General features: G+C 40.1%; 2 protein-coding genes across 2 annotated transcripts in view; both read left to right on the top strand.

Moving 5' to 3' along the window:
* LOC133423697 (tyrosine-protein kinase yes-like) overlaps nucleotides 1-13,400 on the top strand; it is a 38,320-nt gene extending 24,920 nt beyond the window's left edge. Inside the window, exons 6-12 of the mRNA XM_061713988.1 lie at nucleotides 1,031-1,180; nucleotides 2,497-2,652; nucleotides 3,823-4,002; nucleotides 5,372-5,448; nucleotides 5,642-5,795; nucleotides 10,586-10,717; nucleotides 13,071-13,400. Of these exons, the coding sequence (XP_061569972.1) occupies nucleotides 1,031-1,180; nucleotides 2,497-2,652; nucleotides 3,823-4,002; nucleotides 5,372-5,448; nucleotides 5,642-5,795; nucleotides 10,586-10,717; nucleotides 13,071-13,279 (1,058 nt within the window). The 3' untranslated portion in view covers nucleotides 13,280-13,400. The remainder of the gene's footprint in view (nucleotides 1-1,030; nucleotides 1,181-2,496; nucleotides 2,653-3,822; nucleotides 4,003-5,371; nucleotides 5,449-5,641; nucleotides 5,796-10,585; nucleotides 10,718-13,070) is intronic.
* A 1,303-nt stretch (nucleotides 13,401-14,703) lies between these two features.
* Nucleotides 14,704-27,578, top strand: enosf1 (enolase superfamily member 1). Its single transcript, XM_061713522.1, is given in 20 exon segments — nucleotides 14,704-14,801; nucleotides 15,000-15,083; nucleotides 23,339-23,456; nucleotides 24,558-24,644; nucleotides 24,730-24,756; nucleotides 24,811-24,883; nucleotides 24,993-25,031; nucleotides 25,186-25,268; nucleotides 25,337-25,447; nucleotides 25,531-25,576; nucleotides 25,579-25,665; nucleotides 26,141-26,181; nucleotides 26,263-26,277; nucleotides 26,279-26,336; nucleotides 26,339-26,368; nucleotides 27,107-27,164; nucleotides 27,166-27,189; nucleotides 27,256-27,308; nucleotides 27,311-27,336; nucleotides 27,424-27,578. Coding segments are annotated over 20 exon segments (1,251 nt in total). The 3' UTR covers nucleotides 27,517-27,578.
* Nucleotides 27,579-27,585: the final 7 nt, after the last annotated feature.

Raw genomic sequence — 27,585 nt, 5'->3', positions numbered from 1 at the left:
GGCTCTTTAGTGTAGGAGGGGGCGTTGTAACATGCCACCGGGCATCCCTCAAGCCAGATGCGGTAGACCGGCTCGTGTTCCTTGCAAAAAACTTGCAAATGTGAATAGCAAATGTAATGACTGACATTACACACCTCTACCTCCTTCATGGGTTGCATTATTATTTAGCATGCAAAGACCCAGTTTAGTTTAATTAGAAAATGTCTTGTTTTATTTAATTGGAAATATAACTTACTGCATGTTTGCAAGTGCTGATTTGCTGATTTTCTTTTTCAGAGATAAAACTTTACATTTTATTATATTTTTTAAAACTTTTTTTCAACTTATTTTACAGAGTTTTGCACTTTATTCATTCATTTTTGGTTTAATAAGAGCAAAGTTTGCACTTAAAGCCCAATGGGGCAAATGTTCAATAAAAAAACAGCATATTTGAAATCATTTCTTTGCCTTTTGTCAATTCACAAAATAATCGTAATTGTAATCGAAAATCGGATTTTGAGAGAAAAAAATCGAGATTTTATTTTTGGGCAAAATCGAACAGCCCTACTCCTAAATGATTAAGTGAGTCAGTGTTCGGGGTCGAGTGTTGAAGAAAGCAAACTTTATTGGGGTAGCACTTTTCTACTTGGAAAATAAAAAGCTAATTAAAGGAAAAGAGCAGGAAGAGACATTAAAGGCTCTGAGATTCTCCATTTCTTATGTAACAGAGCCTGGAGTAAAGTCCTAAGGGATCATCAAGGTTAATATAATTCCTTCAGTATCCATGGCAATTTATCATACTTTCAGCATAATTTCTGTCTAATTTAACCAGCAGGGGAACAGCTATGTCACTCTCAGTACAGATGTGTCTTACCGGAGGCGGATGGAAAGAACGTGACCTCCCAGAAATGAAGGAAGAGACTTAAATCTTCAAAACAAAGAATTCTTCAGATGTTGAAAGAAGCTCAGGAAACCAGTGTCTCGTTCCACTTTGTAACTCTGAAACAGCTCTCACCAAACAGTCCATAGCACTTTTCTTTCCCCCCTCCAGGTGCTTATTCTCTGTCCATACGAGACTTTGACACAGCCAAAGGAGACAATGTGAAACACTACAAGATCCGCAAGCTGGACAGCGGGGGATACTACATCACCACGCGGGCCCAGTTTGACACCTTACAGAAGCTCGTCAGACACTATTCAGGTATGTTGTTTGTAACACTCGTCTCGTTATTCATCACACATGTGGGATTAGAAAATGACTGTCATGCCTGCTGCTCTCTACCGCGCAATTTGATGTGTTGCCAAGGGATACGGTATGAACGGGTCTTTAATTTTAATAAGAATTGATGGCGTGGTTAGGATTCTGAGCTCCCCATCTTCTCTGTAGCCTGAAGAGAGAGGTGTAAGTCTCGGTCTGTCAGTGTGACCCGAGAGACCACTTCGCCGTGATAAAGAGCCACTTCACCTCCATTTATTTTTTATTACAGTTGGTATAAGAGCTTCTCAATCCATCCTCGTCATGCAGAAGGAGCTGGTGCATGAAAGAGACTGACATTGAAGCTCTGTTTCCTGCTGCTGACCAGTGGTGGACAGTAACGGAGTAAATTTACTTGAGTACTGTACTTAAGTACATATCCAGAGGATTTGTACTTTACTTGAGTATTAGATTTCTTTGGTACTTATTACTCTTACTTGAATACATTTCCAAGACAAATATTTTTACTTTTACTCGAGTAAATTTCTAGGAAGGCTGAAAAGTACTTGTTACTTTCAGGTCTGCTCTTTTTTCTTCTTCCCTAAAATCCTATTGGACACAAGCTGTTTTTGTCAAAGGAGGAGACCTATCACAGTGCACGCTCTCAGACAGACATTGGGAGACAGTTTGTTATGCTCTATATTGCTATATTGTACTGGTACATGTACTTCCTGTAAAGTTAAGTGACTTCAACATTGAGTTATTGAAAGCAGAGATGTAGTTTTTTGTAAAGCAGTGATCTTTGAGGGGGATCCAGACTTAGTTGGATGGTGCAGGTTCATTTGGTTTCAGTTCATGATTGTTAATAAACTCTGCATCATCTGCTGTCCTCTTATGAACCCATTCATTTGATTTGTTTTTGGTGTTTCTGCAGGTTTTATATAACATTGTGGTTCTAAAAGCAGCACATCAGTGCAGCTGGTTTCAAAGAGTTAATTCTCCGAAACAAGAGTTAAAAGATCCTTAAATTAATTTAGAAAAAATATAGTAATTTACTGATGTGGAAAATAAGAAATTTACTCTTACTCTTACTTTTACTTAAAGTAAATTTAAAAGCATTTACTTTTGGATACTTAAGTACCTTTAAAAGCAAGTACTTTTCTACTCTTACTCGAGTAATATTTTGACTGAGCTACTTTTACTTGTAACGGAGTAAATTTTGACCAGTAGTATTTGCACTCTTACTCAAGTACTGGGGTCGAGTACTCTGTCCACCTCTGCTGCTGACGGAGCGCTCGTTCACGTCTTCTTCTGTACCACAGAGCACGCGGACGGACTCTGCCACAGACTGACCTCGGTTTGCCCCACGGTCAAGCCTCAGACTCAGGGGCTTGCGAAGGACGCCTGGGAGATTCCCAGAGAGTCTCTACAACTGGAGCTGAAACTGGGACAGGGCTGCTTCGGAGAGGTCTGGATGGGTAAGAGCAGTGGTTCTCAAACTATTTTCGTCATTCCCCACTTTGAACAAGAGGGGATTTTCAAGGCCCACTTGCCCCGACGCCCCAACAAAAATCTTGACGAATTACTTCAAATTATTTTAAATGTATTGAAATTACTAGCAACAAGTATATCAGTCATATTTGATACTGAATCAAAATCAAAAACAACAAATAACACAAAGTACAAAAAGAGAAAATAAAAGTGCAGTTGTGCCATCATAACTTAATTTGCAAAAACATAAACAAGTGAACTTTCCCTGCATTACTGGTGGCTGCAGTGTTGCCTGTTTTGCACTGCACATCCTTTCAAAACGGGGTTGCAGGCTGGAAACTGCCACTCTCAAATCATGCTCAATGTTGAGCTGGGATCTGTACTTAGTTTTTAGAGAAGCAACAGCTGAAAAGCCTCTCGCAGAGATATGAAGTGGCAAAGGGAAGAATGATGTTTAAAGCTTTCTGTCTGATGAGGGGATATACTGCTGATGCCGAATGGTCGTGAAAATACGGTAATCATTTTAGCTATTAATTATTACTATGTTTGTGTGTGTGTTTGTTTTGTTTAGTGAATTATCTTTATTGTCAATAGCATTTAGTAAAATAGGCATGAAATTGAAAATGTCCTCCCGTTTGTCGCGCCCCACCTGTCATGTCTCCGTTCCCCACCAGTGGGGCACGCCCCACACATTGAGAAGCACTGGGTAAGAGCAAGATACGCAAGCATGCGTAAAAACAACTCCAAATGTTCAATATTTACTTGTAATCCAAAAGGAGATATTCTAAATACGTCCAGGTTTATGTAGGCAACGCAGACACCATGCATGTGTCTATGTTTATTGTGTCTATGTCGGTTCAAACTACAGTTATCCCCTTCCTGCAGTTGCTTCCTCTGTTTGTCATGTCCTCTTTATCTCCAGAGATCACTCAGACAGGAGGATAGCTGGATTTATTTCATAGTTTTTCAACTGTGAGCTTGTATCCGCTCATCTCAGGGATTTTTTTTTTTTCCCCTGCAATGGGTGCATGCACGACAGCACATGCCTGAGAAATTACAAGACCTAATTAATGGTATTGTCCTGCTCCCGGGCCATTAGCTCCACTGATTCCCCCTGTGGCCTGTCGGCTTTTCTCCCCTCGGCTTTGTCTTTTCAGGCACGTGGAACGGCACCACCAAGGTAGCCATAAAGACGCTGAAGCCGGGGACCATGTCGCCCGAAGCTTTCCTCCAGGAAGCACAGATTATGAAGAAGCTCAGGCACGACAAACTGGTGCCTCTCTACGCGGTGGTGTCAGAAGAGCCCATCTACATCGTGACAGAGTACATGTCCAAAGGTACCTGAAACATACCTGACAGTTAGGGCTGGGCGATATGGACCAAAAGTCATATCTCGATATTTTCTAGCTGAATGGCGATACTCGATATATATCGATATTTTTTCTGTGCCATAATTGGGGTTTCCCCCTAAGCATTATAGCATAGCATCTCTGTTAGCTTAATTTTTTTCTGAGGCAAACCCTTAAAAAAACAGTCAGTTTTAATACAAAGCCTCGTGCCAAATGTCACACAGGTACATTTATTAACAGAGGTCTGCACAATATCAAAATGTATAAAACAAATGAAATAAAAATAAACTGCCTGCATATATAAAATAAAAATGCTTCTTGAATAAAATAAAACAAATATCCCTTTCCTGCATAACAATTAAATTAAAATACACTGTGCAATTAATACAATGTAGACAGTAAGAGGCAGACTTTTCCACTGAGGTTGACAGTTGTGCAAATAAGAAAAAATTTGTGCAAAGCTCAAATAAAACATTCAAGTCAATTTGTCACAAAATAAGCTATATCAAAATCATTAAAAAAAAAAAAAAATTCTCGATATAAACGATATTGTCTCGTACCATATCGCGTTTGAAAATATATCGATATATATTAAAATCTCGATATATATCGCCCAGCCCTACCTGACAGCCCATTTGAAAGCCCTCTCTTGTATATTTGCTTAACACTTAAAACAGACTTTCCGAGCGCTTTCATCTTGGAGAATAACAGAACTCAGCTGGTTCCTCTTACACAATCCCGATTAGGTCCATTTTCAACAGCAACATCAGGTTGAGCCTGTAGACTTCAGGCAAAAAAAAAAGAAAAGAAAAACGGCTGATCTCATGGGCTCGGTTTGTCAGCCAGAGCAGCACAGTCAGATTTATGCACAGAGATCATCTTGAAGGGAAAAAATGTAAATTTTATGGACATTTTAATTAAAATGTTGTACGGGCTGAAAGTCCTTGGGAGTCCCTTGTGGTTCCCCGAAGCCTGAAACTGAGATGTTTTAATTGAAAACTGCAGCAGTTTTGTGGGAGGCTTTTGTAGCTTCAGCTGCCATGCATGTTTTTTTTTCCTGGGTTTTATAAGTAATTAGATTTATGTGGGGGTACATTTTTACTTTATGACACATGGGCCTGCGTTTCTGAGTCTGCAGTTAGTTGATCTACTATGGTGGTGGGATTTCATGAAAGCAACCGTTCCACAGACGCCAAAAAACAGAAATCTGGGTTAGCTATCACTTTAACTCGCATGATAAATTAAAATCAGGCTTGATGCATCGTGCACTCATCACGCTCCACTACATATTGTAGTAGTGTGTTAGTATTTAGCTCTTACTCATTTCATGACTTTCTTTCCTTTACGCCTTCTGCAGGAAGCCTCCTTGACTTCTTGAAAGAAGGTGAAGGCAAATTCTTGAATCTGGTCATGCTGGTGGACATGGCTGCAAAGGTGAGGAAAAAATACCTGCATTTTTGCATGTGAATTGTTCGGTTTAGGATTCTATTTTAAGCCTCTGATTTTTATAAAAAAAGGAATCACGTCCTTACCTGCTAGACTTCTTTTGTTCCTTCTCGTCGTCTCAACAAAGACGTTTTTATACAAAGGGGCGATGATGAAATGCTGTCAAATGTTTTGTTTGTAGATTGCTGACGGGATGGCTTTCATCGAGAGGATGAACTACATTCACAGGGACCTGCGTGCAGCCAACATCCTCGTGGGCGAGAACCTGGTGTGCAAGATCGCCGACTTCGGTCTGGCCAGGTTGATAGAAGACAATGAGTACACAGCGAGGCAAGGTTGGTGCAAAAAAACACACAGAGTAACATGTGATTGAGGTTTCAAAGCAGTGACCTCACAGCTGGGACGACTCCCTGTAGTCTCCCATCATGGTAAATCAGGGATAACCGTGGAAACAGATGCTTCTATTTGCTCTGATTAGTTGCACCTTCACACTCTGGGATTGTTTTATCTCTCTGCCGTGTCTGCTACTTCAATGTTCAGTTCACCTGTCTAAAAACTCTGGTTCTCCTCCGCCTGCATCGCCAGTTTTATTCGTCTAACATTGTACCAGATGTCTTTTGTTCTCATGAATTTATTTGCAGAACTATGCAGCAAACTTCTTCCAGTGAAGGTTGAAGCCTGAAGTTTTTCTCTTAAAGTCTTAACACTGAAAGTGTTTTTGAAACTGTGGAAACAATCTTTAAATTATAAACTGCCAGTCCCACAAGATGTTTTATCTTAGCTGTCACCTCCCTTTCATCTTATTGAATCTGCCCGTCCATCCTCATTTCAGACGTTGCATCTGAAACTAATATTGTTGAAGCTCCAACCCAGCTCCACCAGACTATTCAAGGTGTCGACCCAAGGGTCTTGCCGAAATATTTGTCGGATGTCAAAGAAGGGAATTTCTCTGGAAACCAGTAGAAACCAAAACTGATTTTTGTTATTTGTTTTTTACTCAGGCTATAAATACGTTTTTATGCTGCATTTTAACATGGGAGTGAGTGGAGATGGATTTGCCTTTGGAGTCAGCCCCTAGTGGTTATCTGAGGAACTCCAAGTTTCAAGACTTTCATAGATATAGCTGGAATTAGCCCTCCTGGTTTCAAATAGCAGGGGTCAAACCTAAGAGACTGTAACTGGATTGACCTCCTACTTGGTCTCTTCAGCCTCCGACCCTGGTAAGAACAAGGTAGGATCCACTGGGCTTGGGTCGTGAGTGACAAAATCGTTCTTCGGTTGTTTTGACCTCAAAGTAGGCAGCAAAAATAACCAGGACAACAAGCTCAGCATGGAAGGAGCTGAGATGGTTGTTGTGTTTCTATTTACCGTGTTTGCTTACGTGCTGATGGTGAATATTTTGATTTGATTTGATTTATTTTATTTTTGTACATGTAAAAAAAAAAAACACTTAATGAGAAGTTTAAGAAAATAACAAAACAAAAAAAGGAATTTCATCCTTTAAAACTTGCTAACTTGATTTACATGTGCCAAAAAAGGAGTACGAAAGAAGTGTAAACTTATTTAGTCCTACCCCCATTCACTGATCATTTAACCTGTATTTATAATTATTCACACACTGTACTCACACTGCTAAGTAACAGTATTGTTATTATTATTATTATTATTACTATTATATACTGTAATTATACTCACACACATACTTATATATGCATACATACATACCATAGTTGAATATTTCTATATATTTGTACACATATGCCCATATAGATATTTATATAAATATACTTATTTACACTATGTATAAATATATATATATATATATATATACATATACATACACATATATAATTTGCTGCCCATTTCTGTACATAAATATACACAGATCTACCCATTCACCCAATAGTGTTATCTGCAGGCCCCTAAAGGCCGCTAAACCCCTTCCTCTTTGTACCTCGTGAAAATCATGTTTTTATATTTGTTTTTAAACTGGTTAATGTTTGGACATTGTTTTAATTCTGAATCCATTCTGTTCCATAGTTTAACTCCACTGACTGATATAGAAAATCTTTTCATAGTTGTTCGTGTTCTACGAGTCTTAATATGAATGAGGAGACTAAAACTCGAAGGCGAAATCTACAGGGCTTGAGCTTTCCCAGAATCATAGCACTGACCGTCTAACCCACCAGTTTTTAGGGGCTCCGCTAAAGCACCTCAATGATTTAGGCCCCTTAAAGCTGCCCATGACCTTTGCTAATGTAAACAGGCCATGAACCTCCGTCAGACTTCCGCTGATAGAAACCTTCCCACTGTTTACCATGTTCACCGCCTACTGGCCACTTCTTTAGGTGCACCTCCGTGGTCATCTTATCACTTTGCAGAAACAGTGGATTTTTGCTTGTTTTCAAGAAGACGTGCTGAAGTTAAAACCAAAATCACAACAGGGTTTACAGAGAAGGGCAGCACGGTGGCTTGGTAGTTAGCACTGTTGCCTCACAGCAAGAAGGTTCGCGGTTCGACTCCCTGGCCCGGCGAGGGTCTTTCTGTGTGGAGTTTGCATGTTCCCCCCGTGCTTGCATGGGTTCCCTCCCATTACTCTTCCCTCCAGCTTCCTCTCACAGTCCAAAAACATGTGTAGTAGATTAATTGAGGATTCTAAATTGCCCGTAGGTGTGAGTATGCACGGTTGTTTGTATCTATGTGGCGATGGACTGGCGACCTGTCCAGGCCTCTCGCCTGTGATGAGCTGGGATAGTCTCCAGCAGACCCCCGTGACCCTGCAAAAGATAAAGCTGGTATAGAACATGGATGGATGGTTACAGAGAATGATCTGAATAGATGAAAGCTGGTGCTGGGGAGCACCATGGTGAGGTGGTTAGAGTTGTCTCACAACAAGAAGGACCTGTCTTTCCAACCATGACTACGTTTACATTCAGTCAAAATTCGGGTTATTGCTAACATTCGGAATATTCCATTTACATGTGTGAGCAAACAGGGTTATCCCTGTATACATGGTAATTAATCATTCGGGATATCTCGATCAAACCAGCGACGCGCGGAGAACGTGATGACGCAATTACCGCCATTTCCGCTTCTTCTTCCTGTATCCAAATTCAAAACAAATGCTGCTTCGCGCAACTTTTCGCTCACCTTCTTGTAAATCTCCCTCTCCCGGTACTTTCTACCGTCTACAAATGCCAAAATGTTCATATCCTTCATTACATTTATGAAGTGATTAGTCTCCTCCTCACTCCAAAAGTGTGGCGTGGTCTTGCGTTTCTCCGTGTTTATAAGAACGTCCTGGACTAGATACACTTCAGGAGGAACTTTGTTTGGTTTATTACACAAACACACACACACACACACACACACACACACACACACACACACACACACACACACACACACACACACACACACACACACACACACATAGTCACTTAGTCACAGTCACACGCATATACACACACACACACACACACACACACACACACACACACACACACACACACACACATGATCATATACATACACACACACACACACACATAGACATACACACTGGCTTGTTCACCTGCATGCTGGCTCTCTAGTTTTTGGGGTTAGGTAGCGGTAGCGATAGCTTAGCTCAGACTGCAATCAGATCTCAAGATTGAGGTCGATTGCTGTTATTGTTTTGGTTGGCTCCGTGCCGGTTTCGTGCTTTGTTTGTGGTTTTTTGTTGCAGATTTCCAGTGCTTGACGTGTGTTTCCGTGTGTTCCTGCTTCCTGGATTGGTAGTGGATGTCGTCACCCCACCCCCCCCCCCCCCCAAAAAAAAAAAAAAAAAAAAAAGAAAAAAATCACTGGGTTTGTATGTGTATATTTATGTATGTGTACGCATATGTATGCGTATATATATGTACCGTATTTTCTGGACTATAAGCCGCTACTTTTTTCCTAGGTTTTCAACCATGCGGCTTATACAAAGGTGCGGCTATTCTGTGGATTTTTCTTCCACCGCAGGGCGCTCTAACCGCAATTAGAATAAAAATTAAGACAAAATAAATCCAAAGAAGAATACGCTACTTCTTCTTTAGCAGATAGAAGTAGGTAGAAGCAGATTTCAAACAGATAAATAGATAAATAAATACCGGTTATTTTCTCTTGGTTTTGTCCCGTTTTAATCAGCAAAGTTGCTGCCGTGTTAAAAGACACTGTTAGGAAAGGATCTATTTAGGTACAAACATGTACATCATTTACACTTCAAAATCGTTCTGTACATGTAGTAAATATCTAATCTAACAACATAAATATCTGCGGCTTGCATATCTTTTTTTTTTTTTAAATAAAAGTGGGTGCGGCTTATATACAGGTGCGGCTTGTATATCTTTTTTTATTGTTTTTTTAAAAATAGAGCGGGTGCGGCTTATATACAGGTGCAGCTTATAGTCCAGAAAATACGGTTTATATATTAAATATAGTAATAATGCACATATATATACTTTTGGTTTCTACCATCATGGTATCAATCATTAATATGTGTGCAGACAAGGGAGGAAAAAAAAAAAGAAAAAAAGAACGTCCTGGACTCAAAAGACCAGGATTCCTTGCAAACAGAGCATGCGCAGAAAACAAATTAATGTTCCGTTTGATCGGGATATTCCGTTTGGCGTTTACATGACCCAATATTCAGGTTTTAAAAGGAGTAACCCAGGGGTCATATTCGGGTTTTTAAAAACCGGAATATGAGCAAATTCGGGTTATTCAAAGGGGTTATTGGTGTTTACATGGCCGTGCAAAACCGGGTTATTGCTAATATTCGGGTTTGAAAAGGGTTATTGACTGCATGTAAACGCAGTCGACTTCCATGCTTTTCCTGTGGTTGCAACAAATCTGTCAGACCTGTTTAATGGTATCACGTCAATATGACGCAAACACGTTTGAGTAACGTTGTTGAATCCTCAGTATGAAGAATTTAATGCAATTATATATGAAAAACAGGTTGCGACTTGGTACTAGTCACTTTTAACTAATAGTGACTGGTCAGTCTGTTAAGTCCTGACATGCTTTATATGTGAGTTAAACTATAAATGATGCAATGCTCTAATCTCCACACCTCACTTCTCCTCTCCAACACCCACAGGAGCTAAATTCCCCATCAAGTGGACGGCCCCGGAGGCCGCGCTGTACGGGCGCTTCACAATCAAGTCGGACGTCTGGTCTTTTGGCATCCTGCTCACCGAGCTCGTCACCAAAGGCAGGGTGCCCTACCCAGGTATGTGACACGATCAATATTTCCTCATAATGATACACGCACCTGAAGATTTGTGGCGACGGAAGTCTGGGATTCATAACTAGATTCATCAGCTTTCAGTCTGTCAGCTCCTGTGGCGGTTAATGTCAGAGGATGAAGGGAAGCTGTCTGTCATTGTCTGTGCTTGTTATTTATGCCTCTGCATGGGGAATACTGACACAAATACACACACACACACACACACACACACACACACACAGGCAGATTTGAGATTAGATGCGACCATCTGCTGGGGGACGATGAAGAGATTGAGCACCACTCTTGTTTATAGCCATCTGCCAGGCTGATACGGCCCCAGGGAGCAGTGCCGGTACTGTTCCTCTCTATAACACAGTCTGTCTTCATATCTGATGCCGGCCGGGACAATTAATAGATTAGTTTAATTACAGAATATAATGATCCAGTATAGTTAAAATAGCTTTAAAAAGGATTCTCAAAAAGTAAAATAAAACGATATAATGGATATAGCCTATATTCAGTTACTGGCAGCTTGTAATAAATGTAGATAATCTCCTGGTATCAAGTTAAACAAAATACTAAAAAATATTTATCGTTCTTTTATTGCACAGTCATACACTACAGGACCTGAAGTCGTACGTGACCTCCAGATTTAGACACAGCTGGAGGCTTCAGCCAGTATCATTTTGTTTTCTGAAACCAGGAGCGCTCTGTGCTTAAAGGCACAAAAACACTGAAATAATATGAGCAGAAATACTCATATAGTTCTCAGACTTTCTGTAGAGAATCTAAGCTCATGTGGGAAGAAATAGTAGCCTAGAAATAAAGACTTACCGTTAGCAAATGTATTTAAAATGACATCCAGCAGTCCTGAATGCTGGCTCTTGCAGACGAAATGGGAAAACATTGTAAGAGGGATTTGGTAAATTTACTCTAACGATAAAGATATTCAAGAAGTAATCTGAACATTATTACGTATGTCTGAGTTGAACTGAATTTGCTGACTCTGAAAGTGACACAATATGAAATCAGCATTAAGTGTATCAAAACAATTAATAAAGGGGACATATTTAGGCTCTAAAATGACTACCAAATCAGAAATTCCAACATAACACATCCCTGTCACGTACTCATGATCACATGAGTACCATAAATAATTCAGTGTGCTGTTCAGATTTCCAAGGTTCTCCGACATCACTAGACCAGAGTACAAAACTCCAGGGTCCCCATCTTTTTCTCCATCTAAATTTGAATCATGCTGCATTTCCCAGATGTCTGAAGTATGCAGCATAACACTGATTTAAAAAAAAAAAAAAAAAAAGAAACTCCATGAAGGAGAGAGATGAATTAAAGTTGAGTGTCTTAACTCCACCCCTATGCATGTTGAACAGTGAGTTCTTGTACTATACGTCTGTGGAGGTCAATCCAGCAGACGAGAGTCATAAAGTTCTACATGGCTGCAGGAAACATTTAAAGCCTTTAATTTGTGTCAAAAACTGTACAATCAGATACTCGTAAAGGATAATTACAACTTAAGGTTCACCAGAAGACAATCAGCAGTTGCAGCCTTCGTCTTAATGGTTCTAGTACTGCTATTCAGTAGGGGTGGGTATTGGGAAGAACCTCACGATACGATACGCATCACGATACTTGAGCCACGATACGATACACATTGCGATATCCCGATTATGCGATATCCCGATTATTATATTCTACATAGTTCACCGAAAAATTAAAAAATGCATTACACATCTTAAAATCCAAGTTGTATATATGTTTTATTATAACTATACAAGCTAAAGTTACAACTTATTTGTATATGTTTTTCATATTATTTACATCATATGAAATTAACATTAAATTTAGCATGAGGTTGCTTTAATTATGTGGCAAATGATAATAAACACAAGAAAGATGGGTACTAAAACCAAGGACAGGCACAGTGATCAGTCAGTATAGATATAAATCCATAAATAAATAAACCTCTGTCCATTATTTTTCATTTTTTAAGGACAGGCAATTGTGTTATATAAAAAATAAATTATAAAATGAAATAAAACGTGAAATAAAACCTGAGCTCAGTGCAGGGCCCTCCCAGGGTTGGTAGAGAGTGGCAATGCCCAGGACTGTCACTTAGGTAGGAGCACTGGGTGATATAATGGGAAAAAAATCGGGGATAAAAAAAAAAAAAAAATTTAAAAAAGAAAATCGATATTCAAATTTTTAATATCGATATTGAATCGTCTGAAAAAGTATCGCGATATATTGCCATATCAATATTTTTGCCCACCCCTACTATTCAGCCTCACTGGATTTCCACAGATCACGTGAATGTTTTGTCCCGTCTCCTGCTCAGGGATGGTGAACCGGGAGGTGTTGGAGCAGGTGGAGCGGGGCTACCGGATGCCCTGCCCGCAGGGTTGCCCCGAGTCCCTGCACGAGATGATGAAGGTCTGCTGGAAGAAGGAGCCGGACGAGAGGCCCACCTTCGAGTATCTGCAGTCCTTCCTGGAGGACTATTTCACCTCGACGGAGCCACAGTACCAGCCCGGGGAAAACCTATAACCACGGGAGGCTTGTTCAAAGACAGACAAGTCTGGAAAAGGCGTTGTCCAATGCACACACCACTGCTTCATCTCCCTTTTCTAACATCATTTTCGTTCTCCATCAAGCATCTTTTTTTTTCTTATTCTGGTACTACACAAGTTAGCTCTGTGAATTAGTTGATCATGTGAACTCTTCATGTGGATTTAATCACCATGCTTGGAATGACTGTGGTTATGGGCACTCACATTCTTGTTTTAATACCCTACACGTGGGATTCCTCGCTACACAGCGTTATAAGCTGTGAAATAAGCTGTGATTAAGCCTGGAGAAAGAAACACACACCATCTAGAACAGTTCGCCTTTATGTGGTTGAACCTGGAAATCACTCATTTGACTCCAAAATGTAGTCTTTATGCTATTTTAGTGAACTATTCATCTGAATTCTGGAGAAAAATAATAGACTTTCCTCATAGGTATGAGTTCTCAGGGGCGCGTGGGGACAGATGGTTATTACAGTGCATTTAAAAGTCAAATACTCCGCATTTTTGTGGGTATGGCATATGTTTTTGTTAAAATAATTGTTTGATGTATGTCTCTAACAGTTCATTATGGTATGGGTTAATTCATATCACATGGACATAATCTTATGGCTTCATTTGAAGACTCTCCTTCCTGTCCACTATCATCAAACAAACAAACACGTTTTGATCCTTGTACTCCTCACTACCCTTGTGATCATACTCCTGCTGTAATCACTACAGCCAACTGCTCTGAATAATCTGTGGCTGGTTTGGTTTTACAACCAACAACCATTGATGAAACTCATGGACTTGTCTCGCTTGTCATGCTCCCCGCCAGGTCAGCATGACACGGAAAGTTGCTTCCAGCCAAGCATGAAGGAGGATCGTACTGACAAAGCAACTATTTTCAAGTGAACAAAGCTACCATATAAGTTGGAAACGACCGTTTTATCCACTAAAATGTGACTGCTGAAGAACCCTCAAGCACATGCTCGTGTAATCAAAGAGACTCTACAAGAACTCTTTTGTACGGTAGTGGACGACTATGTTATTTTTCTTTGCGTTTTGCTCCCATATGGACTCGTCAGGTCAGTACTTGAATGGGAATTGACCTCAGAGCTTGTGAAGAAGGGCTTTGTAAAGTATGAAATCCTCATTTTATATATGATTATTAAAGAAACTGAAAACAAGAAATGTAAAATGTATTTGGGGAGGCAGTCGTGAGTAACTACACGTGGAATTTGTACAATAAAAAATCCTGATTTTACACGTGTTATTTTTGGAAGTGACAAGTTGATGTCTCTTTAAATGTCCTTTTTTTAATATATAACCGCTGACCACGTGAAAGTGGGTGGGGACGACTTCTGCAGGTGATTTTACTTTTTATTTTTTTTAAAGCTACCTACTTATGTGATTTCTGAAATGTTGCACAAGATAATTAATTTAACAGTGAAAGATGTTCGGTTCCCGACGTCTCTGGAGCAGCACGGCTCAGATGTGATGGTAAAGGCTTATTTATGGTTCCGCGTTAAATCGACGCAGAGCCTACGACGTAGGGTTACGCGGCTACGCGCAACGTGCGGTTTGACGCATATTTATGGTTCTGCGTCGGTGTAACGCGGAACCATAAATCAGCCTTTAGAAGTATCTGATTGACCCATGTGCTGCATTTGGAGCTTGTGTGAGACATTTTCTCTCTGTGTGTGTCTACACTGCAGCACAGCCGCATACGTGGTTCTGGACACGGACAGCGGCATTAAAGGTTTTGGATTGACGTTTACTCTGGGAACACGCACCGAAATCGGTGAGCGTCTGCAGCATGGATGTATTAAATAACGGTCTGCAGGCGTCGCAGTGCATTTCCGGACTACAACTACCGCCTTCACGAAGCTGCGTTCATGTGCTCCTTACAAGCTCGGAATTTTAATGTCTTGTAAAATTTGCCACCAGCTTCTGAGTGAAACTGCCGGGATAATATGGAGGTAGATTTGTTTCTTAATTATTCAACCAAAAAAAAGATTTTCAATTAAAAAAAATTCACTTCAATCAAAAAAAAAAATGATTTCAATTAAAGAAAAAAAGTGAAGCAACTTTTTTGATTGAAGTAGTGTTTTTTGTGTTTGGGCCATATTATGGGTAGGACATTTGTGTATTTATCTTTTAATCAAAAAAGAATTTGCTTCAAAAAGAAAAAAATATTTTCAATTAAAAAAAATCACTTCAATAAAAAAAAACGTTTTCAATCAAAGAAAAAAAGTGTTTGAATGCAAAAAATATTTGAGACCCAAAAAATTGCATTTGAACACTTTTTTTTGGATTGAAAATATTTTTTTCGATTTTAAGTGATTTTGTTTTTGATTGAAGTGAAAAAAGTTTTGAAGTCTTTTTTTTTTTGATTGAATCATTTTGACACAAACATTGTCAAACAGGCAGATGGGTGGATACTTCCCCATTGGTCATACCATAGACAGACATGTTTGAGTGACAAGTGTCTCAAAAATACAACAAAGACATGTAAAACAAACAAAAGAGACCCAATGGGGTCACCCTGAGCCTTTCAGAGTTGAGTTAAATGCAGAAGAAAGAAAAATGTAGTCCGTCAACTGGCCATTTTTTATTTTAAACATAATATGGCTTGTGTTGTAGCCATACTAAGACATGCTTGAGACCAGTTTTGAGTTGACCCAGAACGGTTCAGGGGTAAAGGTATCTTTGCCCCAGTTTGAAGTCTGTGGTAACCAGAGGACACCAGCCTTTTACCGCAGCTGGCTCCTCCAGTCGTGCAATTTTCCCCTCAAATAATTTAAGATCCTTCTAAGTTGACTTACCAGACCACAAATGAATACTCTTTCATTTGCTTAAACCCGCTTGGCAACCTGCAGGTAACCAACCTTAACTTATTGCAGGTCAGGTGACAGCAGTCCCATCAGAGCTTTGCCAGTCCTCTTCTCAGCTCTAGCATCACTCATTTTTGATGTTTTGGTAGCCGCAGTTGAAATAAGGATGTTTAAATTGACTATATTTGCTCTGAATGCGTGCAAAGTTATGTTATCTTAGTTTAGCATAAGCTAAGGTAAAATAGGTCATTTGTGGTACCTGGAGTGAGGTGTACCGGTATGTGTTACAGCCAGCTTCCAGACCTGTGGCCGGATTTACCAACGATCTTGGTTTTGCTGGTTTTGTGTTTTGTTTGCTGTTTTTGTTGCAGATTTCCAGTGCTTGACGTGTGCCTCCGTGTGTTCCTGCTTCCTGGATTGGCAGTGGATGCCCACCCCCCCACCCCCAAAAAACAAAAAAATCACTGGGTTTGTAGATAGATAGATAGATAAAGCTTTATTTATGTGTCACCCCCCAGCGTACAATATCATTATACATTAATAAAATTAGCAATAATAAAAAGTTGAGGGCCACTCACTAAGAGTTGTGAGACACAATACATATTCATATCGATAAAAAGTAACATACATTAAAGTATTAAAATCATTTGACTGTTACAAAAATCACAGTCATATTACAATAAAAACTCAATGGCTTAATCAATTAGGTCTACAATAAAAGGAGGAAAAGGGGAAATTAAGGGCCAGTACATATAAAAGCTGCTCTACGCTTTAGGATGAGGTGGCAGGCTTTGGCTGATTCGTTAAAGAGATGTTTAGCTGCTAAAATGTCACATACTTTATTAACATCATCGAGGTCTTGAAAATGTTCCTGATTCTTTGAAAATGAGATAAAAAGGTCCTCGCGAATGTCTTTGTAAAGTTCACAGTGTAGAAGGACATGGGACTCAGATTCGATGGAACCGCTGTTACATAGTGTGCAAACACGCTCCTGTATTGGGATGTTGGTATATCTACCGGTTTCAAGAGCCAATGGAGCAACTCCACACCTAAACTTGGCAAGGGCACTTCTATGCTGCCTGGGCATAATACTTTGTACATACGGCTCTGTATCAAAGGCATTCTTAAAGGTACAGTAAGTGCGAAGCTTGTTTCCCTCTGCTCTATTTATCTGCAGGAGCCATTTCTCCTTCTCTGCCTCTGCAACTGCTTGGTCAAGCCTGTTTAGATCGTTACTTGAGAGGACTAGGTCAGTGCTGGCGAGGTGGGATAGATGCAGAGAGGAGAAATATGTCCGTACCGTATGGGGATAGTTTTTCACATTTCTCATCTGATTAGCCCACAAAAACACACGCTTACATAACCGGTTATCTGGCATACTGCATAGTCTCTTCCAGTTCTTAAAAATACATGACCACTGGTGTTGCCAGGTCGTTTTCCATCCCATGTCACCTTGTATGGCAGCATTTGGGGTATATTTACCAACACCCAGAAAGAAGCGGCATGCTCTATTAAAGACTGCATTGATACAGGAGTAACTTCTGTAACCCCATACTGCGGATGCATAAGTAAGGATGGGTAGGACCAAAGAGTCAAAAAGTTTGGTAAAACATTTAAAGGGGAAACCACCCAAAACTTTACTTTTAGCTATAATTGCTCCTAGAGCTCTGTTGGCATAGAGGGCTAGTTGCCTAGCGGTTACATTGTAGTCTAAGAACTCAGTGAGCAGTAATCCTAAATATTTATACTCTTTGGTGACCTCTAGTGGGAAAGACCCGCAAGAGAAGCTGAAGCAGGTCAGGGGCTTTGCTGGGTTTCTGAAGTGCACTACTTTGGTTTTATCCACATTTATATTTAAATTCCATTTTTGGCACCAACTATGAACCAATGAGAGCATCTCCTGTAGCTCCTCTTCTGATTCTGAGATCAGGACTATATCGTCTGCGTAAAGGAGTACAGAGATGTTTTCATTTTCCATAGGTACACCTTTTCCTAGGGCCTTAATTGCTAATGTTAGGTCATTTATGTACATTGAAAATAACACTGGTGACAAAATACAACCTTGTTTCACACCGATGTCAACTGGAAAGGGATCTGTAAGATTTCCATTTATACGGACACAGCATTTCACACCCTCATATAAAGAAATCAGACAGTTAAGGATATTACCATTCAGACCTAAACTTCTCAGCTTTTCCCATAGCTTATCTCGATTAATATGGTCAAATGCTTTCGAAAAATCAATGAATGAGCAGAACGTAGACTTCTTCAGCTTTTTCCTTGAGTCAATTATAGTAGTTAGGGTGGAAATGTGATCTATACAACTCCGTTCCTTTCTGAACCCATTTTGCTCATCTGTTATGATGCTGTTGGACTCCGCCCACTCAGAAATCCTGTTGTGCAACACACAGCAAAACAGTTTGTATACAGAAGAGGTCAAAGTAATCCCTCGATAATTTGCTGGTATTCTTTTATCCTTACCCCCGCCTTTATAAATAGGGTTGATAATACCAAATTTCCACATTTCTGGGATTGTTCCATAAAGAAAACATTGATTAAATAACTTGTGCAGTAAACCAAGTGCATTGCCATTTTTCAGTACATCAGCAGGTAACCCATCATAACCATATGCTTTCCGTTTCTTGACTGCTTGCAGAACTTTAATAATCTCCAGCTCACTAATGGGCTGGTTCAGAGTTGTGTCAGGGCTATATCGGGGGGGTTCTCCGACTCTGGATGGGGTGGGGTTACTAAGTTTATTAGACTGAAACAAGCTGGCAAACTCACTCCTCCAGGTCTCTAGCACTACTTCTTTATCAGTGTGTGGTGAACCATCAGGCCCCAGGACCTCCATAGGGATGTTATCATGCCGCTCGTTACCCACACCAAGCTGATTAACTTGGTTCCAGAAGGTCTTCGGGTCATTACTTTCTAGCTCCTGGATATTCTCCTGTTGTTGTCTCCAGTGTAGTCTTTTTGCCGATTGGACTGAGCGGTCAAACTGTCTCTGTCTGTCCTTCATCATCGCCCTAGCCCTCGTTCTTGTAGGACCGGGGGGGCAAGATGTCCATTCCTTTTCTGCTGCACAAAGAGAGTTCCATAGGGAGGAGTGCTCATCTGTCCACCAGGCCTTTTTTGTTCTCCTCTTTTTATTTGAGCGACCAGACAGGATGATAATGTCCTTGTGGGGTATCTGTGTTCGCATCTCCAATTTAACAATGTCGCAGAACTTGGCATACACAGAGTCAACAGTGTGCTGGTTGGCCATAGGGGACTCTAACTGGGCTATACAGTTCCTCAGTGCTGCCTGACAGCTGTCGCTTGACAGGAAGTGATCTGGGATTGTGGACAAATCAAAAGCAGTAAAAGAGACCCCATCCCCGTTCCTCTGTTTGGAGGACTGAGGGTGAGAATGTGCTGCTGGGAGGGTCATAACGCAGGTAAGGCAGGAGTGGTCTGGGATTACTCTGGCTGTGTCCATGATTGAAATACATCCAGCTTGAGTGAAAAGATCCCTGCTTCTGGTTACATTGAAGTCACTGAACCACTGCAGATTCTCATAGGGAACGATGAAATAATCAACAACTGACAGCCCCTTAGATGACACACAGGTGAAATCATTCATACAGTAATTTCGCCCATTAAGAATACAGCAGTTTGCACTAATAAGAAATTGTGTGAGCAGTTCACCATAGGAGTTGGATGAAAAGTCCACTACATTCCGTTCTCCCACCAAATCAACGCCCTCAATATAATCCAAAGTATCTGCGCAACGACTGTTGAAATCTCCCATTATATAAAAGGGGCCAAGTTTCTGGAAGCTGTAGACATTAGTGAGGAGATTTTCATAGAAGTCTGCTGCATCCACCTGCCTGGTGGAGTTGGCTGGAGGTAAATAGCACACCGCCACACTGAATGTTTGGTTAATGTTGAGGTGGGGCTTAGCAGTCAGTTTTACCCACAATATGCCTTCCACAGAATTTTCTAGCATTTCACAGTGGTAGTCCTGGGATATATTGTCTCTTATGAATATGCCCACACCCCCTGATCCAGAGCGAGCCCGATGGTGAAGTCTAGTTCTGTTCTGCCCAAACCAACTATACCCAGTCATGGAGGCAACATTGGTCCCAGTCAAGTGTGTTTCAGCAACTCCTATTATATCTATGCCCATGTGGTTAATACACTGTGAACGAGTTTTATAGTTATCTGATGAGGTGTTGGTGTTCCAGCTCTGTACATTCCAAAATTTGTATGTATATATTTATTTATGTATGTATGTGTATGCGTATGTAGGCGTATATATGTATATATATTAAATATAGCAATAATGCACATATATATATGCCTTTGGTTTTTACCTGCAAAAAAAAAAAGAACGATCTTAAGAAATGTCTTAAGATCTAAAATTAAGAAGTTCATAAGAAAGTTCTTAAGTGCAATTCCTCAATATTTTCTTAAGAACTGTCTTAAGAACTATCATTTCTTACGAATTTCTTATTTTTATTCTTATTTTTCCTACTTAAGAACTTGGGTCTTAACCGTCAGTCACTCACTAAACATGGAGAAGGAGAAAAAGAGATGCAGGAACTTTTCAAGGTTATGGTGGATGAGATTAATGTGCGAAAAAAAATACTATTGGGGAAAATTAATAATAATTAACTACCACGCTAACTAACATGCTAACAAACAGTTAACAGGCTTTTGTGTAATTAATTACAAAGTATATCCTCAAACTATCACCTACTAGTCTAAACTTGTCTAAAATGTGTTGAAAAAAGTGATATTAGAGGCTTACCTTTTCACAGAAGAAATTTTACACCCCCTTGACAGGTCAAGGTTGTCGTTAAGTTAAGAAAAAGGTCAAGAACAAATTTGAGAACTTTTATTTCAAGAATACCATTTATTCTTAAGTTTTTTCTTAAGAAGAAACTTAAGAAGAAAGTACTTAAGAACTTTTTTGGAGAATTACTTCTTCTCTTTTTTCTTCTTAAGACTGAACTTAAGAAAAAAATGACACTTAAGAAGGTTTTTTTTTCTTAAGAATGTTTTGTGAATCCGGCCCCTGTTCTTTCTGCCCATTTGAAGCACGATGCCCTGCAGAAAGAGGAAAAGGAAGCTTTGAAACACTTCTAAATCCCATGTGTAACATCACTGGAGTTTGTCCAGTTCTTCTGAAACCGTCATGGGTTTGAGTTGAACTCGGTGTTAAATTGCTATGTGTTCAAAAGCCACATGACCTCTTAAACCACCTCCGTCTGTTTGAGCCCATGGCTTGATCCCAGTTGTGTCCTCAGAAATGTCACATCAACTACTAGAGGTCCCTCGTCTCGCTTGAACTTTATATGGTTGTTTCTTTACTCTTAAGACTTTCAAAGTAATTTAAACAACCACAAGAAAGTACAAATAACCTCAGAGATTCATTCTCTGTGTTTACTTGTTACACAGACATTGTCAGAATGAGACAAGATCTTTAATGACCCCAAAGACTCAAAATGACCAAAAAAAAAGGGCGTGACAGTTAAATGTTAAAAGGCCAAATTTATACACAGAGGAGGAGAAAACTATGACTAAATAACCAGATTGAGTAAGAAATCAGCAATGAGAGGGAATATTACTGTCTGAACAGTACACAGCTGAGAATGCAGTACTACTAATGGATAACATCTATTAATGGTTGCTTTGCCAATTTTAGTGTGTGTCTTTATTCTCAGTAGGAGTAGCGGGTAGCCTTTTAAATATCTCTGTAATTGATATCCATAATTGATATCTATTTAGCATGCTTTTACAGTCTTTCACAATTGTTTAAACACATTTATTGGAACATCAGACACAATGTGCACAACCTGAAACTCATGTTTCAGGTGGCTGAACCAATCCTGCTGAACTCCAAGCACATTTACTGCTCTAGACTCAAATTCCCATTCCATACCACACATTTCTCACAACACTACACACAATTCCCAATATCCTGCACACTCTTCCTGAATTCCCTCTCTTGCTGTTCACACAGAACACACAGTCAATCACATTTCTAAACTCCAAAGGCTGTTGTGCAATATGCAATCAGCAATTTGCCATTGAATTCATATTCATTGATGAAGCAGGGTTCAACCTTGTAAAAAGAAGGCGCCGATGTAGGAATATCATTGGCCAGCGTGCCGTCACAGAGGTCCCTGGCCAGCGTGGAGGGAACATAACAATATGTGCTGCCATCAATCACCACGGCGTCCTCCATCACCGCCACCCTTGGCCCCTACAACACTGCACTTCTTCTAGCATTCATACTCATACGGTAAAATATTACGTATTTGTGGTTACAGTAAAGAATTGTGTGTTTTCTATTTGAGTAGCCTATACATAAGAATACTATATGGTGATATATTACATCCAACAGCTGAAGGTGTAACACTGAACATACAAATGCATGATTCTACTGAGGCATTCATATAGTGTCTTCCATTCTGCACATCAGTGTTCAGTGGGTGCTGAGAAATGTCTGCTCAAATGATGTATGTGTTTGGCATTTGAGAAGGAAATACCATTTAGTGAAGAGTTAACACTGTTTTGAGGGTAGAGTGTGCTTTTGCAAGAGAAGTGTAGGATTTTGCATTTTGTGTGTGAGTTTTGTAATTTTTGTTTAGAGTTTTGAGAAAGTGAGGTAGTCAATCAGGAAATGTGTTTAAACAATTGTGAAAAACTGTAAATTTGACCGAGATGCGTATAAATAAAATATTAAACTGAAGGTATTTCTTAGCTAAGCTTCACAAGAAAAGAATTGTAAAGAAAAAGTTTTCACAAATTGCAAAGTCAAAATACAAATGTAACCCATTTGAGTTCTACTTCAAGATATCACTTTAGCAAGTGAGAAATGCTGTATTTCCTGACTGTACCTGAAGGGGTCCTTTTCCTCTGCTCGTTTGTAAACCCTACACTGCCATCTTCCGCTCAGTGGAGTTTACCAGCAGAACAACGGTGAACAAACCATTTGTAGACTAAAATTGTTGAAATATTAGGGACTCTGATATTGATTAATAACAAATGAATTCTAGCCCCATAAAAGTTAAAGAGTCCCTGTTTGTGTTGCTTTAGCAAGTTAGAGGCTGAAGGTTGTGGCCCATAAAATAATTAGGACTGATTGTTTTAGGGGAATAGAGTCTTGAAACAATTATCCTTTTTAATTGCTGTCTTTTCTTTCTTTTTTATTGTGATTGCAACCCTGGTGTGGTGTGTGCTGTGCAGGCTCTGACAGGACTGGTTGTTGGGAAATCTTTGCAAGAGATTGTGAGCAACTTTCGTGCGTTTTACCGCCTGCTGACGAGCGATGGCCAGATGAGATGAGTAAGGGAAGATGTTCACAAACCTAACCCTACTAGGCTAAATTAATTATATATGATACGTATTTTCAGTCATAATTTCTTGAGTGACTGCAGTTGAACCCAGTTATGACTGTAGCATCTAATGTACTAAACAGAATATCTCCACCCCCAAGCTCAAGGTGGGCGGTCTGAAGAATGGCCTCTATTGTTAAAGAAATTGTTATTGTTATTGCTTAAATTCAAAAATCATCTTATGTATTTTGTAGACTTGTCACTTTTGATGTTTTCTGCTGCTGTTATCAACAGTTATACTTATGCATGACAAAATGTATGGCGTCAATTGAACGCCAAATATGTTGCAGATCAAAATTCAGAACCTGAGAACCAAATCTCAGAATCTGTAACCAGGAACTCAAAATCTCTGATTCAAAATCATCTTTCTCAGTTACAGTTTTCTTTTCTCTCCATCAATTCTAAAACCATCTGCTATCAAAGCGTCTTTCGCAGTTGCTATTTTTTCTCTTTGCGTTCTCAATTCTGAAGTGGGTGAAATCAGTACCGTTGTAGGTACCAGATGTGGCCGGGTAGTCAGATCTGCACATCTGGTACCTACAGCGTGTCAATCTACAGCGGGAAGGTGGGACATTGGCTATGAATTATGTCAACATCATAGATGTAAGTTTAAAATGTAATTAAGGACATTAAAAAATTTGTCAATGACATTAACATTGTTGTTACAGTAACAACAATGATAACATAGTAACTCTTAGTGTGGCTTTGGAAAGCCTAGATTTATGTCACAATATCAGCAGAAAGTTCATATATGTGCCCCTGGCATAGCGCACCAGGATGTGCACCTGCAGTGTTAAAAAACGTGTTTGACCAGCCCCGCTTATTGGCATATTATTGGCAGTGGCTCTTTTTTTCCAACTCTGCAGGTCCATGTGCCCCCATGTGGTCAGAGGTGGGATTGCTACATAGATTGGCTTTTAAGAAGTAGCATCAGCTGTTTGTGGTCAAGGTCCATTTCATCTGCGTTTCACAGGAAATAAATAAAAGGCTTCATTGTTATTAAATATGAACAATTAGTTTTTATTTAATCTGCTTTGTTTGTCTGGCACAGTTGGTCCCAGAGAAAGGAGTTATCCACCTGGCGACTGCTGCAGTTTTAAATGCAGTGTGGGACCTGTGGGCGCGGGCGGAGGGCAAGGTGGGCCCTTTACGTGACTCAATGTGTGTAAATCTCAACATCTCCCACAAGCATGACACGTCATGTTGTCACTGTTTTCCTGCAGCCACTGTGGAAGCTGCTCGTGGACATGGTGAGTCCGGGAAGTAATCATGCGGGAAATGCCTTGTCCCGTGTGTGAAATCAGGATCCGGAGCAGATCGAGTCATGCATTGACTTCAGATACATCACCGATGTGCTCACAGAGGAAGAAGCTCTGTGTGAGTCTGCTTCACGACGCACCAAAGTACCAGAAAAGAAATCACTTATTTTTCATGGAGTGTTGTGAAATAATTAAGACAAGTCTCTCTGCTTCTCTTCCTTACTCAGACATACTTGGTAAAGCACAGGAGGGCAAGCAGCAGAGAGGTGAGCACACCCAAGAGTCATTCATTACATGGCTGAGTGGGATTTTGCTGACTTAAACAGCCTCTTAAGGAACTAACCTGAGTGCTTTCAGCCGCCATAAAACGGTCCTCATTTCTTCTGTTTAGGCAAATTTCAATGATGTTTCATCTGCCAGAGGACCAGATGCTGAAGGAGGGTTACCCTGCGTACACCACTTCCTGCGCTTGGCTCGGATACTCGGACCAGAAGCTCAAGCAGGTGCCATGAAACAGCACACAGCGGCCCCACTCATACAAGTGTTAACAGAAGCTGTGGGGTTTCTGAAGCTTTGTGAAAGTGGTTGGACCAGGTTTACGGTGAAGGTTGGCGCTGATCTGGAGGACGACATACGAAGATGTGGCCTCATACGGCAAATGTTTGGACCCAACAACACCTGGGTCAGGTTCTTTTTGTCCTCACTCCTGCATAAGATGGGATATATTATTATTATTATTATTAAAGTTTTTTCTGTTGTTGGCAGATGATCGATGCTAAGCAGAGATGGGATGTAGCTGAAGTCATCAGCTGGGTGAATTCAAACCTCTTTGGATCGAAGAGCCGACGTGTTCAGACGACATCCTCGGTCATGCTACTATCTCTAAGGTGAGATGGAGATGTTTTTTTATTGTTTGCTTTCCAAGTTTCTTGTGCGATTATGAGACGATTATTGGATCCAAAGGATTATATAGACTCCAAAAAACACGATTACATCTACTCTGTTGCTACAAACAGTATCTTAAAGATGGCTTTTCACATCCATCTTCTCAGGTTGCATGTCATAATGACTGTTCTTCATTTAGTTGAAGTTGATTTTGCTTCTGAATAGGTTGTAGCAGTTTTGCATGACTTTGAGGATGTTTTGTCTCTCTGTGGTTAGTTTACTCCTATTGTGGTTTTCTGTCTTTGTCTGTTCCTGTTTGTTAGGGATTACTTTCTTTTTGTCTCTTATCCATTTTTTTTAATATTATTTCTGCAATGTTAAGATTTGATTGCCTTTTGAAACAATAACTGTTGCAGCTACACCAGAGAGTACAGTAGCTCTTTAGGACACTCATCCGTGACTGAAGAATCAATAGCTTTCTTGTTGCAAGCTCTGGCGCCGCTCGGGATCGGAGTGGCAACGGGGGAACAGGTCAGAGCTGGAGTTTGTTGACTTGCAGCATCATTGATGGAGGAGATTTAGCAACTGATTTATTTTTGTTGTTGGTTGCAGTGTCACAACAGGATTGATGTTTAAGCAGTTCCTCCAGGCGTCTGCGCTGCAGTTTGTCCAGATAGACAGCTGTCGGCCGTGCTGCTGATGGCCCACAAGTTCCAGGGTAAAGGTCTAATGAACGACAGCAATGATGCGTCCTTCAGAAACCAACACTGTTAGATTTTTTTTTTTTTTTTAAAGGGAAAAGGCAGGAAATCTTGATTCTCCAACATTACAGTTAAACCAAATTTGTTTTTTTACCCACTTTCCCCAGTAAATCATTTATTTTTTCCAGGAAGATGTTTACTGCCAGTTTAATTCAATTGTATTTTCAGAGCCCCCGATGATGATCCCTGAGCTAATATTAAACAAAACTATAGCAAGTAAAGAAAAGTGCCCTCGCAGGAGAAAAACCTTTAAGCACAACAGTGACAAGAGATGAGGAGCAAAGGTTATGTAGAGCTTTTGTTTTTTTATTACCCCAGGTTCCCTTTACAAACCCATAGTAAATATTTAAACACTCATGGCAAAAAAAAGATATTGATCACCTGTAGATGCCACAGGGCTCTAAAACCAATGTTCAATCAATCAGCCCGTGCGACCAGAGTAAAGTCACGGGCCTGCTGCTTTGTCCTAAAGTATCAGTGGAAATGGCACTGAAAGAGAACAGTACCACACCCATTTGCTCTAGACTAGAGTAGTCCTGTACCTACAAGCCAAACCTTTAAAACCAAACCAAGAAATGAGAAGTGAATCTCTACCAAATGGACATTTCAGCTTCCATGGCCTATGGGGTTACATTTTAAATGTTGGCCTCTGTGTGCTGAAATGCCTGTTGTCTGACGGTAATGTTTGTGTCTAGTGCCCGTCTGTCCTCACGCCGGAGGAGTGGGTCTGTGTGAGCTCCAGCATCTGATTCTGCGTGTCGGCAAATCTGATCAACCGGTAAGAGCTGGGTCTTTTTTATTATCCTGCTGTTAAATAACATTTTACACAAATGAACATTTACAGAATGTGTGAATTTGTGGACCACCTCCATGAACACTTTACCAGTCCTGCGGTGATAGGAACAGCTGCTACAAACCCCCAAAGGTGGGATAGTTCACTAAACCCAAAATAACCTACGTTACTCTGAACTGTATTTGCTGCCATTTACAGTTACTGACAGCTTGTTTGTAGGATCCGGGATATTCCTGTGAGATGTTGGAGTCATCAGTGAGGAGACATCCGTATCCTGAAGGAGACGTGTGGAAACTGCACACCAATATTTAACATTTCAATTAAAATATTTACCCATGCCAGAGTTATAGTAATTTTTCTAATGAAGAGATATTTTTTAAA

This window comes from Cololabis saira, chromosome 22, assembly GCF_033807715.1.
Source record: "Cololabis saira isolate AMF1-May2022 chromosome 22, fColSai1.1, whole genome shotgun sequence".
Lineage (NCBI taxonomy): Eukaryota > Metazoa > Chordata > Actinopteri > Beloniformes > Belonidae > Cololabis > Cololabis saira.
The sequence above is the reverse complement of the archived record's forward strand: the minus strand, read 5'-3'. Positions and strand labels throughout refer to the sequence as shown.